This window comes from Apostichopus japonicus, chromosome 3, assembly GCF_037975245.1.
Source record: "Apostichopus japonicus isolate 1M-3 chromosome 3, ASM3797524v1, whole genome shotgun sequence".
Lineage (NCBI taxonomy): Eukaryota > Metazoa > Echinodermata > Holothuroidea > Aspidochirotida > Stichopodidae > Apostichopus > Apostichopus japonicus.
Window position 1 is genome coordinate 6,693,487 of NC_092563.1, and position 16,120 is coordinate 6,709,606.

At 37.1% G+C, this 16,120-nt stretch overlaps 1 protein-coding gene across 2 annotated transcripts in view; it reads right to left on the reverse strand.

The window, feature by feature from the left end:
- Window positions 1-1,209: 1,209 nt before the first annotated feature.
- LOC139961690 (core-binding factor subunit beta-like) overlaps window positions 1,210-16,120 on the reverse strand; it is a 28,607-nt gene continuing 13,696 nt past the window's right edge. Inside the window, exons 4-7 of one of the 2 annotated variants that reach the window (XM_071961101.1) lie at window positions 15,512-15,628; window positions 14,260-14,379; window positions 7,038-7,105; window positions 1,210-4,403 (exon numbers count right to left, since the gene is read on the reverse strand). In XM_071961101.1, the coding sequence (XP_071817202.1) occupies window positions 7,067-7,105; window positions 14,260-14,379; window positions 15,512-15,628 (276 nt within the window). In that variant the 3' untranslated portion in view covers window positions 1,210-4,403; window positions 7,038-7,066. The remainder of the gene's footprint in view (window positions 4,404-7,037; window positions 7,106-14,259; window positions 14,380-15,511; window positions 15,629-16,120) is intronic. The other variant, XM_071961093.1, reaches the window with a different exon arrangement.

Sequence of the window (16,120 nt, forward strand, 5' to 3'; positions counted from 1 at the left end):
TCAAAATCGCATTTTGTACACTTTGTTTAACTAACCGTGCAATTATGCAGCCTATATTTTAACGTTACGGATACTCGACAGACTAGTTTCCGGCGCAGGGCTTAGGCACAAAGAAATGGTTGCCGTAAGGGGATATCTCTTTGACGCCAAGTTTTCAGAATGGAACACACACAATCTCTCTCTCTCTCTGTAAAGTTGCGAGATAAAAGATTTGTTATTGGTATGAGGTGGGACCGGTTTTTCGTTTTCAATTGTGGTTTTAGATCTATAAATATATATTTTAAACTCGTTTTAACTTTTTTTAAAGGCGGTATACCGCCAGATAGTCGAAAGTCAGTTGGTATTTGTCGAATCAATCAATTTATAAGCCAATGACTGAATAATATATTATTCATACGACACGGTTTGAAGGTTGATTGATTTGAAAGGACAAAATGACCGGCCAGCAATTAACCGACATTTTATCATTGCGTCATTAATTATAGGATGACGTTAAGACAGAACCTTAATTTTGATATGTTGAAACCCATTAAAAAGTAACTTAGATCAGTACAGGTTATACTTTTTCTACACCCACGTTCAGTTGCCTAGTAACGCTTATTCAATCATCGAAGGCTCATCGGTTCACGTGACTGGATTGTCAGATCTATAGCATCCAGAATGTTAAGTCATTTTGACATAGCACAATGCCGTGTAGGAATTCACGTGATTTATTTTACCATTTTTAATACACAAGATGGTCCTCTTTTCATATGTAACCTTGTCATTAGGCACAAATGGAAATATGAGAGTAGGTATAGACACGTGGTGACAAATTCTACCCCCCCCCCTCCCCATCGACTAATTTAGGTAAGGGTATCTGGATGGGCTAGAGGCGAATAACGAGTTTTATGAAGAATGGATTCTTTCCCGTGGTCCTTCCCCGGAAAGAATGTTATATTCTGGGGTATACACCGAGCCTATAAACTAGGTCTATATTTTAAATAGCTCTAATCGCAAGGTTATCCTATGTATTCTCGTGAATTTTTGTGTGAGATTGAAAAGGCATGGCACCCCTGATCACCACCCACCACCCCTGATCACCACCCCATTCCCCAGACCCACCACTCCCATTCCCAGACCCACCACTCCCATTCCCCCACCCACCACTCCCATACCCACACCCCTTCTGTACAAGCGAGACCGAAAGAAACAATGACAAATTAAATATATATTTTAATTGTTCTATTAAAATCTATACTACATAAAGTTATTTTATCTTATAACACTTACAATATTATCAGTATCGTTGAAAACACCGATAAGTCATATACAAAACAATAGAAATATTACAAAACAAAGCAACAAAAAACAAGAGAAAAAAAAGAAGCAATTTGATACTTAGGGAAGAGCTTAGGCCTTCATAGAGATTAGCGTAATTTGACGTATATCCTATACAATACCAGTAATCAAAACGATTGTTGGGATTTCATAAACGAAAAGCTGGAATAAGTTAGTAAATTATAGTAATAATAAACGCTTCCGTCCGGTTTTAGGCCACCGAAATCCTAAGATGTACACAGATCCTAAGTCATACTATGACGTAGCCAGAAATATGGGAGGCGTGGGGGGGGGGGTGTGAGGAGGTACGGAGAGAGGGCTAGAATGCACATCGTCATAAACCTCTCTCCGGCTACAACACTGTCATTGTTCGCATACTAATCGAATTTGTGCATGGTATACAAACGTTGTACAAACCAATGATACAGACAGAATTAAGCGAATCATGTTGGACGATGTATCAGGCCTATACATATAGGGACTATACTAAACCACATATACATGATTGCATTGTAGGGCATAATTTAAAAAAAATATATTACGAGCGAAGAAAAGAATAAACTGGAATTGAAAACATGGGTTTATTTGGCAGTGAATTCCAGAAGAACGTCGGCCCTATGAAGACGTATGGGATTAATCGATTAAACAAATCCAGTATTCTATGGGATCTGTCTTCGAAATATTAAATGACGACGGGTCGATATGTAACTGTAAAAATATAAATTAATTGTTAATCTCAACAGGCTCCATTTCCTGTTTACAGATATAGACAGGATCGATTACCGTATAAGTAAGTTGATATAGAGAAGGTATACATTTATAATCAAATTCGTGATGAATCTCTTGTCATTTGCACGATAAAGTACTTGAAAGTAGAACCGATATTAAATAAGACTGATGACATCAGTCCCTGGAAGACTGAGTCTGGCAACCAGCTAGGGTATATATATATCAAGTGATAAAGAGGATTTGCCTCGTGTAACTTTACGCAGGAAAATTTATGTACTAGCCATACGTGAGTTAGTGTGTACCCAAAACTAAATCTTGAGTACTGGTGAAAGAAAACACCGTATCATTGCACGGCTTCAAGAAAATGCCCTAAACGTCATCCACAAAGGATCCTCAGATCAAAAGAAGAAGGACATCACTAACTTCATCCTCCAAGGAACTTTACGCCAATTTAAAATCTGTGAGGGACTTTGAACTCCCTCAGAATAGGGCTATGATATGCCATCTACCGGAGGGCTTTTTATTCCTTCTGAAGTAGCGGTGGGAATATTCAGGCTTTGTCTTAGGTGTTTTTAATTTAAAATAGGCCATGATGATCAAATATCCACACATTTAAGCGGTTCCCTTAGTCACGAATCGAATTATACACCATTCTATATCACAAACGACCACGATACAGGTAGTCAGACAGTATAGTCTACTTGGACGCTGTAAACCACTAGCTGCGCGTAGACCTGTTCATGGTACGTATAGTTACACGAGAACTGTATTCCTTATATTCATTGTGCTATATCAATTACAGATTGTACACGGAGAACAAAGCGACATGAAAATTGCACTAGACAATAGGTTGAATCTTCTTCCCCCGCCCCCACCCCCACTCCCACCCCCTGCTGACCTTTGGCTGGAATCAATCATATTATAACAACAAAATACTGGTAAAAATGATCCTTTTTTTTTATAAATTAAGATATAAATTAATATTCACTAATAACAGTATAAGAATTCAGTATATAACGTGTAAACATGATCCACCTATAACATCACGTATATGACAATGACATGATATAATTAATGTGTCCTTCAGGTATAGGCAGTGCATATCTCTGTCATTTCTGAAACACTTGGGCGAGAAAGGCACACGTTCATAAAGTGGCGGGAAAATGATGAAGGGAGGGCAGACGGGGTGGTGGAGGGGGTGCGGTGGGAGCTAGAGGGTATTAGCCAATATATTCGGGTGCAAAGAACCCAGAACGGTTGTTCACTTAACCAGGATGAGTTATTTAAATTATAAATATTCATTTAGATTGAAAGAACCTTTAATGAACATTTCGTTTTCTGAAGCTGTCGTCTGGACTCTGTTACCAAAATTATTACGTCATAAAAGGCATCAGGCAATAATGGTTAGCTCCTATAACATGAAAGCTATGCATGATAGCAATTTTACCAAACCAAATATTGATATCGCATAATTTAAAAAAAAAATGAAATATTAAGTAACGGTAACCAATTAACCACACTGATTTTAATGTCTACATTCCGGCTGTATAATCTACCTGACCAGGAAGTGGAATTTTTTAAAAACAATATCGGTGTCACATTTTCTTCAAATTTTATAATACCAAATTATCATCATTTTAATTTCAAATATAAATAATAAAACAAGTCTCTCTTGTCAGAATCGTTTGCATCAGCGAACGATTTATATATATATGCACATAGTCTTCTATCAGTCGTTTGCACTGATGGTAACATAATTGCGGGAATGAACAGTTATTTTACGGTAACATTCCCGACAGACGTACGACCATGCTATAGCTATATGGATGGCCAACGTGTCAGCTAGCAAACGAGAAGTGTATGTACGTGGTGATATGATTACCACAAGGAGCTTGACAGACCGCTTTTTATAGTCATGCTTCCTCCAATAACATATATCCTACGATCCTCTGTCAATGTTTACGTCACTTGGTCTATAGGACGGCTTGAATACTAATAAACTTCAATGTACCTGGCACTCATATTACTTTGGCTTTGAAGCTCGCCTCTTGAACTGCTTTGAGAACCACGACAAACCAACTTTCGACGCTCTCGGCAAATCCCCATCAGTTGTCTTTCTAAATTATCCCTTCCTTTTCTCGTTCTACTTCTTCTTTCCCTTCTTCTTCTTCTCCTCCTCAATAATACTGTTTTCCCCACTGATCAATCCCATCTTTCAACTAAGTTCCACACGCCCTCCATTTCACCGCGGAGGGATTTGTTTCTCGTCCGGAACGCTGTCAGCAAGCTTTACTGACGGCGGACGCGCCACTGCTGCACGGGAGGGTATCGGGTCTGCCCACACGCCTTCGGGCCTGCACAAAAAAAGTAAAGAAAAGGGAGAACAATATATAAAATGGAATAAAATACAGGCAGTTTTTTTCTAACTAAACTATATCCATATGTCTTTAATGTTATAATTATTCAAATATTTAACACTTCGATAAAGAATCATATTTAAAGAAACGAACAGGTATAAAAGTATGATGATGCAAAGCACATGTGCTCGATTTACACAGTATGTCGTCTGCGAACATTAGAAGCGCCAAAACCACGGGTGGGTATACGGTGAGTGGAAGCACACGCGATCGAAGGGTGATAAGAGATGGTGTAACGGAGGAATAAATTACATAAGGCAAATTATGATATTAAAATAGAACCAAGTCTTGGAACATTGCCATGCTCAATGAATCAGGATTTGTAACTAATTATGCATACGTTATTATGTCATTCTCGTGTACTATGCTTATCACGAGATCCGTGCCAAGAATTTTTGTAGGATAAGGTAACTTTAATTGTTACACATTTGGGCGGGGTAGGGTATGACTTGCCATATTTGCTTTCCTTACAAATGCTATGCTTCACATACACATACATACATACACAGGAACGTAATGCGCGGTACATGGCAATGTGTAACGATTGAGAGATTGAGGCGAGAAAGGGATAAGTGAGAAGTGATGATTATAGGCCTATAAATATATCAAATACTCATACGGGGAGATTTGAGTAAATGCATGCATGGCATACGGTAAACTTATCTGCAACAGGGAATGTGTTGCTTACATATATATACCAGAAAATTACAATCTTTTAATGCCCAACCAATAATGATGGGTGTATCATGCACCTTGTCAAGTACTTCTATATCTTTGTTACTATTTGGTAGTTTGTATGGTTGAACAACCCCACCATCTTACCCACCTTCGGGGTGTTTTACCGTAATGTAGGCTAGCTAATTAAATAACCTAACACAGACACACAAACAAAGGGAAACTTTCCGCCCATGATTATTACTACAGACCTTTCTTACGCAGCTATTTATTTCTTGGTTTGTTTAGTAAATTATAATGTTACACTAAATTGACACACAAGCGCGATTTACATTTTCACCACATTTCAACAATTATGAGTGCGCCGCTGGTTATACACACGTGCCTCAACCTTTGCCTTGTCTGTCTGCGATTGTGTTTGTGTTTTAAATTAAGTAACATTCGTTTCAACACGAGAAATGATAACATTGTTGCGGTTCGTTAAAACGGAATGTACTCAAAATATGTTGAGATGTTTTTAGGCCAAAGTAGATGCTTCTAATTTGGAACGAAAATATTATCGAATCGCAAATATCTTGGCCGATTTAAGTGGGTTACAATATTTTATTTATTTTTTATCATCTTTTGTTGCAGAAACTGAAATAGTTTGAAGTAGTTTCGTTTACTTGCAAATGAGAAATGAATAGCTACTACGTCACGTGTCAATTGCAGCAGATATATTCTTCAGAGTACAGAAGTACAATTCGAGTATACAATTTCTCGTTTTCGCGCAGACGATAATTCTTCTCTGCAGATATAGCCTAACCATCTTGACCTTTGCGTTTTGTGATAGTTTAATCATGTAACCTAACCATTTTACTAACGTACAAAATGATAACTCAGTAACTGTTATCGATGAATTACGCAGCTTTAACCCAGAAGAGTCGTCTGAGCGTTGACTTTTCATATCAATTTGTTAAAATTTAAACCGGTTGATTTCGATTTTGGATTTTCTTTTAATTTTTTTTGGACGAATACTTAACATTGCAATTAATAATGGCTATGTGGTATATACGTTATAAACCTGTAATGAAAGAACTGTTAAGGAAATTCCCTTTACAGTTCTTAAGTTATGTAATTTCTCAAGGAAAAGGTGTGCTTGCAATATTAAATTACAAAACCAACCCAATATGCTAATAACCTGAGCAAGCGGATTTGAATCATTTGGCCTGCTAAAACTTCATGTGCTCTTTGACATCTTATATCTGCCAACTCGCATTTACCCCCCCCCCCCCAAAAAAAAAAAAAAAAAAAAAAAAAAACCACACACACCCGGTAAAAGTATACGACTTCTTCGATCATTGATCAATTTTAGATTAAAGCCCTACGAAGAAGATATGTTTGACAAATATCTGACATTTCGGACACTTGTGATCTTTGACTTCCTTATCCTTGTACGGACTGAAACCATAGGAGATTAAAAGATTTATGAAAGATGAAGTGGAATTACGACCTTCCTTATCGGTTTCGAACCTCTGGACATACAATCAGCGTCCATAGCCTAGTGGTTAGGGTGTCCGCATACAAAGCGGGAGGCCCGGGTTTGAATCCCGGTGGAGGCTGGAAGTTTTTTCACTGTTCTGGATTTTTCAACTCGCTACGATTTCAATTATATAAATAGATAGATCTCAGTTACCCACCCCCCCCCCTCCGGTAACAAAACACTACAAAATAAATCTCTCTGATTTAAAATGCAAATAACGGTCTGCATTTGATGTTAATACTTAATACTTATATTAATACTTCAATTTCTCATTCTTAAAAAAAAAATACAAAAATACTTGAAATTTATCTATAGGTATGTTTTCATATGTATATATATGTCTGACAAGAAATTCAGCCAAGTGCAACACTCACGCAAGCATTCGGGCGCCAATCCGTATGAATTACGGTTGGGTAGTCATCATCGCGTGTTGCTTGAATAACTAAAAAAAAAAAAAAAAAAAAACCTTTTTATTTGGAAGATCCATATTTAAATACATTCGCCACGGGCGAAAAAGTGGGCGCGTCACTGATTGGACGGATTCAAGGCAAAGGTTTCCTGCACTTCTTGAGAAACTTGAACGTTGAACTTTTGTCAAAAGTGTATACGAACTCCACAAGTAATCTGAGACGAGTTTGTATTCGTCGTACATGGTAACGATCCTAGCAGGTTTCATTTCTGGACCTCCACATTATTCCAAGCATTGAGAACAGCTTTAAGTGTTACGTCGGCTAGAAAAGCTAACAGACTCATTTCATATCGAACATAATATGTGCGGTTTGTGGTCATATGAGGTGTTAAAATACAACATGGGAACAGAAATTAATAATTAAAAATAGAGATGCAAAAAAGTGTGAAATCATAACGTGAATTACTAAATGAAATATTTTAATCAAAATGGAACCACAACATTATTCTACCACAAAAAATGATATCAAACAAAAATCGAAATGTGGTTTTCTACTGACAAATATTTATTCCTAATAGTATATGATATTGGCCATTGTGGAGGTATATGTCTAAAAACAGAAAATATCACTGGCAAATGGGCCAAGATGTACATATCTTCTTCTCCTTTTTAATTTTCATATTTTATGTTCTATTTGAAATATTTTGCTTATTAACTTTCTTTTATTGAGTTACTTTTTAAAATATTTTAGTTCGTATCTATAGTTGCATTTTTCATATGCTTAAGTTTGTCCTGTTCGCTTTTGTCTATAATCTGCAGCCCATCTTCTCTTCACACACAAACACACACACACACACACACATACATGTTTGTGTTTCATTCAGACCGAGGACCCCATTGTATTTTCCATTGTTCAAATCCACGTACCCTAACTTTAACAATACCCCATTCAATAGAATTCTTCCGAGGACGTGGTGATTCTTTAGAAATCACAACCGAGGACCTGAAATTCTTTTGTTCAAGTCCTCGGTCAGATAGCAAAACAAACGCACGCATACACATCCTAATCAGTCTGGTGCTGTGTTTATATTGCAAGCTATATGTTTATTTGTTTATGCTTGTCTTTATGTTTGCTTACTATAGAAAACCTTGGCATTTTGCCTTGGATAAGCATCTATAAACGTCGTTAGCCAAATTTTGTATCTCACATCAACAACAATAGTTTATTACCAATGCTGGCAGTCTGCATATCGTCCATTGCATAGTATACTAAGACACGGCACAGCTTGTAAAGGTATCTTCTGACATTTTGCTGAGTATGGATCAGAGACGCAACCTCCCCCCACCCCACCAAAATCCACCTCCCTCGTTCTTATTTCCATCCCCTCCGATCACGAAATTATAAAATTCCTGGGGTTTGTAAGAAAGTGTTCCAAATGGTTTTTGGATATTCCTTGGTTTTGGAATCTGGTCAGATAGATTTGAACTATGCGTGATTCAGTGTTGTTGACAGTTCCAACAATTAATTTCGTGTCGTCCTTGATTATGGATCAAAGATAAGGTATAGCTTTGCGTTTAGTTCGATGCCTTTGTTGTTATTGCACGCTGTTTATATATTACCATTTAGGCTATTCACCTTTGTTGCTCTGGGTGAACTTTCAGATAGTTCGCTTAACATGTTCACGCTAGTATAACGTGGTATATATAGAAGTGGCTGCGAAAATTCAGGTCAATATTTGATTTGTTATATAGCTTCCGCGCGTATCGGATCATAGGATACGGTTAAACGTTTTGAGGGATCGGTTATGGAACATATCAAAACTAAAAGTTGATGTAACAGGTAAAGAAGTATTTTAAGGGTTGAGATAAACAGGTCACTAGAATGTGATCGGGTCATCGTTGACCACATGTATAGGCTAAGCGTATAGGCTGCATATGATACCGTGCATGGGAAATATAACACATATCAAAAATTATTGTACAAATGTAGTACGAACATTTTCGACAAGCTGACTTATGTGCCATGGTATTTGTAACGTAACAACTGCAATAGATATACACATGATAACAAATACACTAGAACATACTTTTAATCATCTAACATGTAAAGCAAGTTATAGTGATTAACACGTGGCACCGTAACTTAATAACAGTTAGTGTTAACACCTCGGCACAATCCCAAAATATATATAAGTCAACGCTAAGGCAGACACATTCAGACCAGGTTCATGAAACCATACTGAAGAGGGAGTTACAGGAAGGAATATTTTGAAAATACTTCCTTCTTTTTTTCCATCTCTTACATATCCTTTTCATATTGCTTTAATAAAAAAAAAAGGTACTACAGAGGAAATATTGAGAACTTTAAGCATATTTATTGGTCACAGACACATACCTATACTCAAAGGTCAAACTCCAGCTTAAATGCATGATAAACTAGTCCTACATATACCACCTATACAGCCAAGTAAAAACTCGAACAAAGAGAACTATAAATACATGTTATACCTCCGGAATTAGCTCAATCAATTACGAATACTTTAAAAACACCCGTTGAGTCTCGACACAATATCATTAAACAGACGATCCATGGATTTGGCAGAGGCTTAGGATTTGTGTGACTAATAGATTTTTCTTAGTAAAGGCATGCGGTTATTTGGCTCGACAACCGCATTACATCCTTCGCCATTGAAACCGGCGAGGAAAATAACATATGCACCGCCGCCGCTTTGAAAGCCAGCCGTTTTCTCACTTAACTTTATGGGGGTGGGTAGGTTTACATACATATGCCTTCTAAGTGAGGATACACGGTGAATAATTCAATTGACCGGGTTTATGACATTTTGGGGAGATGATATTATTTATATATTTTTATATATTTATATATTTTTTTGATAGGCTATATATATATATCTTTTTCTATTTCATATATATATATATATATATATATATTATATATATATATATATATATATATATATATATATATATATATATATATATATATATGATATACATATAATGATATATTGGATATTTTTATATAAAGATAACATTTTGGGGGACATTCTTTTGCTGTTCATTCCGTTTTCGCAGAGGCGTATACCATTCCGTTCTATGTACTTATCGGGGTTTGTGAAACGAAGGATATATGCATCCGGTAGAATATAAAACGCACTTTTTGCATTAGGTTTGATTATTTTTTTAGTAGTTCTACATTAGTTTCTAGAACCTCACAGCGTTATAATACATACGTTCACTATTTTTGAAAGTTCAAAAGTTTTGAACAATTTTCCTAATACTTAAAAAAAATATATGATATTATGTATTATATATTACAATATGACTAATGTTTCCTTTTTTATTTCCATTTCTTATGTAAAGTGTGTCCGTGCATCGACTTTGTTTTGTTGTATTTTTAGTAGAACAATTAAGAAATTCTTAGTTAATTTTATTTGGTAAATATATATGCACATGCCATGATAAGTTCTTACGGGTTGATTCAGTATGTGTAAAATTATAAGTTGGCCTGACGTTTCGATCCTAGCAGGATCTTCTTCAGAGGCTAAATGACAAGTAACATCAGAAGGGACAAATACACGCACAGAATACAGTCAGGTTTACGAGCAGGGTGAACACAAAAGAGATAGATGTATAAGAGGATTAGTAGACAATGGACAGGTTGATTCAGTAAAGAGCTTCTCATATATATTTGTCTCTCTGTTATGGTTTCGTAACTACAATAACATTCTCCACACACAGGTGTGTTGTTTTGTGTAATCTTTGGTATAATAAGTGGTTGAAAACCAAACATGTGGTATTTTTGTCTTATTTCGGAAGCGACTCATACCGGTTCCGCTCCAAAGGTTATTCACCTTTGAAGTCCATTTATTTTCCCGTCAGTAAGTTGTTGACCGATATGATGACGTCATGTTTTGTTTGCGTGTTTTTTTTTTTACATTTTGAGGAAAACAACAGCTCAAGTTTCGGTGAAGGTTTCAAGTAGGGTTTAAGTTTAAAGCAGCCAAAAAAATTTCGAAGAGATTCCAAACTAATTACTTTTCATAAAAGGAAACCAATCCTCAATCGGTCACGTTAGAGAGTTGCAAAATTTCACTAGAGAAACGTGCTCAATAAATTGTCAGTTAAAAAGAGGGCGCGGTTTGTTGCGTGGGTTATATTCTCTGTTTCCATTAGTATTTCATGAAAATTAGAGCGTTATACGTACGTACAGTACTGTATATGTTATAGATCTACAATGTTATCGTTGTAATACAATACTGAGGAAAAACAGCATTTGTAACTTTGACCTAACTCCAAATTGTGCCGAACGGAAACCAGCGTACAACTTCAAGACTGATGCAGACATAATTATAATAACAACAGCAACAACAAATAGCTCATTTTCTATATGGTGAAACGGCCACGTAGGATAAAATAAATTGATGCACGCACAAAGATACATGGGGGAAGGTGTTGAGGAGTAGGGTTGTGCGCGGGGGGGGGGGGGGTGGTCGACATCCACTGACTGTAAAGTTTGTGAGTAAAGTTCCAAAAAAGAGACCTTTTGATAAAAGCTCTAACTGCCGGACTGGCTCGATATGCGAAGGTAATCGTAACTTATTCAACGGCACGGAGCCACTCCCCCCCCCCAATCCTCCCCGCCCGCACCCCTTGTCGCCAGTCCCTGCATTTGTGGTTCAGCCATTAATATTTATGTGATGGAATTAACACATTATAATACTAATAATAATAATATCTTGGCTATATATAGGCCTAGTTATAACGCGCTATACATAAAATTTCTCACGGCACGGTATACGGTACATTATTGAAGTATCTGTTACTACGGCTACACGATGTTGAATATATTTTTGAACACACTAATATCACACGTGTTTAGGGTGCCACCTATAACTATTCACATATGTACATCACGGCTCGCACTGAATAGGCCTACTTCCCAATTGGAGATGTTGTTTGCAACGGAAGTAAAGCGTTCTTTTGTTCATTCAAATGCATTTTCCTTCGGATATACAATTACCAATTAATCCCAACTTTGGCAACAAGCAGAGGGTGTTTGTTGAGTGGGGGGCTTGTGAATAGTCATGAAATCAAACACGAAACCACATTAAAGGTTGTCTTGTTGATCGACAACACACATCAATACCACAAGTTAATTGCCATTGTACCAAATTCCTGGAACACAAGATGAACTCTACACAACCTTAATATGTATATTGCGGAGTTATCGCAATTAAGCACCTGTAAATCTGTGTAACGCATTTGTATTTTATTAAGCAGGGTTTTGCGCACAGGTTTACCAGCCACAGTTATTGGTCAGATCTGAAAATCCGAAATACCGTTTTACATAAATGGCTATTATTGCCTGATATTAATCACATTCCAAAGCAAATAAGGACATTTTCCTGTTTTTTTGGTTTGTTTGTTGTTCCCTCAGCATTTTGTGAGAGGAAACTTGAGTACTGAAACTAAAAAAATGTTATAAGATTCTATGGCACCGAATTCTAGCGAATGTTGACCGAAAATCGACACAAGAAGGCTGATTTCGCCTGCTTCATATTAGAATCTTTCAGGTTTTTCGAAACCACTGGAATTGTTTGAACAAGCTCGATGGACCCAAACCAGCAGGGCAAAGAAGGGCGCACAGACCCCATCCATATTAGCTTCTCTGCTCGGCAATCAAATATAAGGAAACTTATGTAGCTATAGATACCGATCATATGTCATTAATATAGTAACGATACCTTCATTAGATACCGATCATACATCATGTTGTATATAATGCAACGATAGCTGCGTTAGATACCGATCAATCAAACGATTCACTCGTTATAAGATAACGATCACATAACTATGATTGATATAGTAATGATAAACGACTTAACCAAAAAGATAGAAAAACGGGACAATTTTATTACACTTAATAATGTCTTAATAAGGTTTTCTTGCTTTTGTTGATTTCTTCGACAATTTTACGCTCTATTTATGCCATAGTCGTTCAATTCTCTCCCATTTTTGCTTCGGAAAAGTCATTGATCGCCCAAACAATTTTGATACAAAAGACTAAAATCATAAAATTTCCACAACAAACATTTCAACTGAATATATTTTACGACACAGATAAATCAACGGTGGGCATCGGGAGGAAGAATGTAGGGTTACGTTTTGGGATCTTACTTTCGCTTTCGTGTATGAGGGAGAGCAAAACTATAATATTACATCGCTATTTGCAGCCGAAGTACGATTCCAAGAAAATAAATGCCGCAAGTAGTCCCCACAGAGGCGGTTGATGCGGCACCCGTCGATCAGTAGTGGCTCATGATAAATGACAAAACCGACCTTACATAATGCAAACGGCGACCACTGATATAGCGGTCATTGACCTAACAACATGCACCAAGCTAAGCCTGCAACATGGCGTCTACACATGTATCACCATATTATCATGGAACGCCAAAATGTCAACTTGGTATAATAACATTCTTAAAAAGTTATTGTTCATGTTCTATATGATAAAAGCTATGCCCACGGTCGTGTGAACGATATTAAATCAATTGTGGTCGATGTTAATTGAAATGTACATGGGTTTCGTTAAACTCATCAGTCGAAAATAAGAAATTTGTAATAATCTTCAGAACGACTTTTCCATTGGTAAGGCATTTGGCGCGCATACAGAACGACATAATGTTAAAGCGGAAATGAAGTATTTGTCATACTTGTGGTATACCAATGAGCTTTTTTTCTTAAGTTTAAATCAACTGTTTGAATAATTTTTGTTATTTTTCCCCCCGTTCATACTGAACATTTCGTAACTAACATTTACATAATAACGGATGCAGTTCATTAGTTTTCCATTTCCAAATAACGTAATGTCGAAAGATTTTTTTCAACATTCCAAAATAGCTTAATTATTATTGTTTTCTGTATCAAATTAGTGATAAGATGAATTGAGTTAATGGCGAAGTATTGATTCGAATTAAATGGTAACTAAAGCATGCGAGAAAAGATAAGACATTTCTCTACAAACTTCTTGTAACTTTTCGGTTAACTCCCAGAAAAGTTATTCGCCTCTTTCACCCCTCTCTGTTTGTTCTCCCTTCCTCTCTCAAAATCACCCCTAAATCTAATATGTGAAACCACTACTATTATCATTGATAATTTACCTCCATTTCTGCCTCTGCCGCCCTCTCTAGTTCCTCTCGATGCCTCCGCTGCCTCTCTTCAAACTCCCGTAATCTTCTGCTCTGTTCCTCCAAAGCTTCCTTCCTGACGACATCTTCAATCTGAAAGGTACAAAAAAAGGTAGACATATAACGACTGTATCCCTTTAAAGGTGGGGATCGCGAGGTGTCATTACCTATAATATGACGTCATATACACTCCTATACCTCATTGACTTTGCCTTCATCTACGCAACTTTCTGCAGTATACACAATCAATTTCCGGTAATACTAGAACGTCAGAACTTGATAGGAGATTTAACCAATTTCTAAATTACCCCTCTCCCCCCTCCTGAATTACCGAGCGGTGCATAGACTAACCTTTTACGGTGGAGAGGATGGGATGAGAAGGGAAGGACAGCGTGGCAGGGGGTGGGAGGGGGACGGGAAGTTCACATGATACGTGGTTTCGGTCAAGCAGTGTATAACGATTAGCAACCACATGAGTTATGAAACAGCGGATTCATACGAAATTCAGACATAATATGCAGAATGGTGCAATATTGACGACTCTGACTCTGACCCTGAAGGAAACTATATGTATGACAAACTGCCGGGACGATAGCCCCACCCTCTCAACCCCTCAGCCAAGCGGAAGCACGAAGATACAGGAACATGACGTATCCCACTCTTTCCCTTAAAGATGTAATTACGTTATTTACGCCGATGGGGTAGCCTATATTTGGCTTCAGTGTGGTGAACAGTAATACAGTGTTCATAGAAAATCGGAAATGAGTTGATAAGGTGTTGAATGCGTAGGCCTTTCCCCTTCCTCGTGGCGTTTTTCTCTTTGAATAAGTAAGTAGAAATGTGGTCATTATATATACGTTCTAAGCGATCATTTTACTTTGATTAGACAAGAGGAGGGTGTGAAAGTTAGTCATTTCCCAATGTGCATTGATGAAACTGTATGAATCAGGCATCCGTAGTTAAAATGTATCGTGAAAACATAAAAGACTAAAACTTTTTTTTTATATTATGGACTATTCGTAATAGTCTACCGTAAATTCTGATACCACGCAAATCTACGAAAATAAACCTAGCCATATAATCATCTACCATCCTTCAATATCGTATAAAGTGATATTTTAATATTTGTACATTGACCACTCATTACCATATTGCCAATATCGGTGTACTTTCTTCATATCAGTTTGCTGCTGCATCGATAAATCGATCGATATATAAAACTCACCATTGCACGTTCTTCGTCGTATTCAATATACCCGATGCCATCCAGCCTCTGGAGGTCCACCCATCCTCTCCATGTGATACAAACACCATTCAAGATCAATTGTGACTTTAGATGAACCTACAAAGAGAAAGAACGAGTAAGGTATAAATAATCACTATAAAGATAAGTTAAAGGTGGCGGATCGTACCTTCTGGATATGTGACGTCACGATCACAAGCAGTTATGGCGTGCTGCTCCGAGATGGTGGAGTATATTGTGACTTACTCGTCGGAAGCCAGATACTTTCCACGGGAAGACTTTAAAAGTTTATACTCTTCACATTTGGTTTGTTTATACTTTGAACATAATTACTTTATCGTGACGTTCGTAGTTTTATAGATTTGTTATTTCAATCTTATCGATTTAATATCGATTTCAAAAGATTGAAGTTAGTGACAAATATCACCAGACTGACCAAAAACTTACAGATGTTATTCGGAGCGGAGTATTGTTGTATGCGAGTTACAGATAATTGAAGCGAATTTGCCGCGTGGCCAGGAAGTAAATTTTGGTTTTATGCTCATATAAATGGAAGGTCATACCTTGTGACGTCACTCACTTAGCTACCGT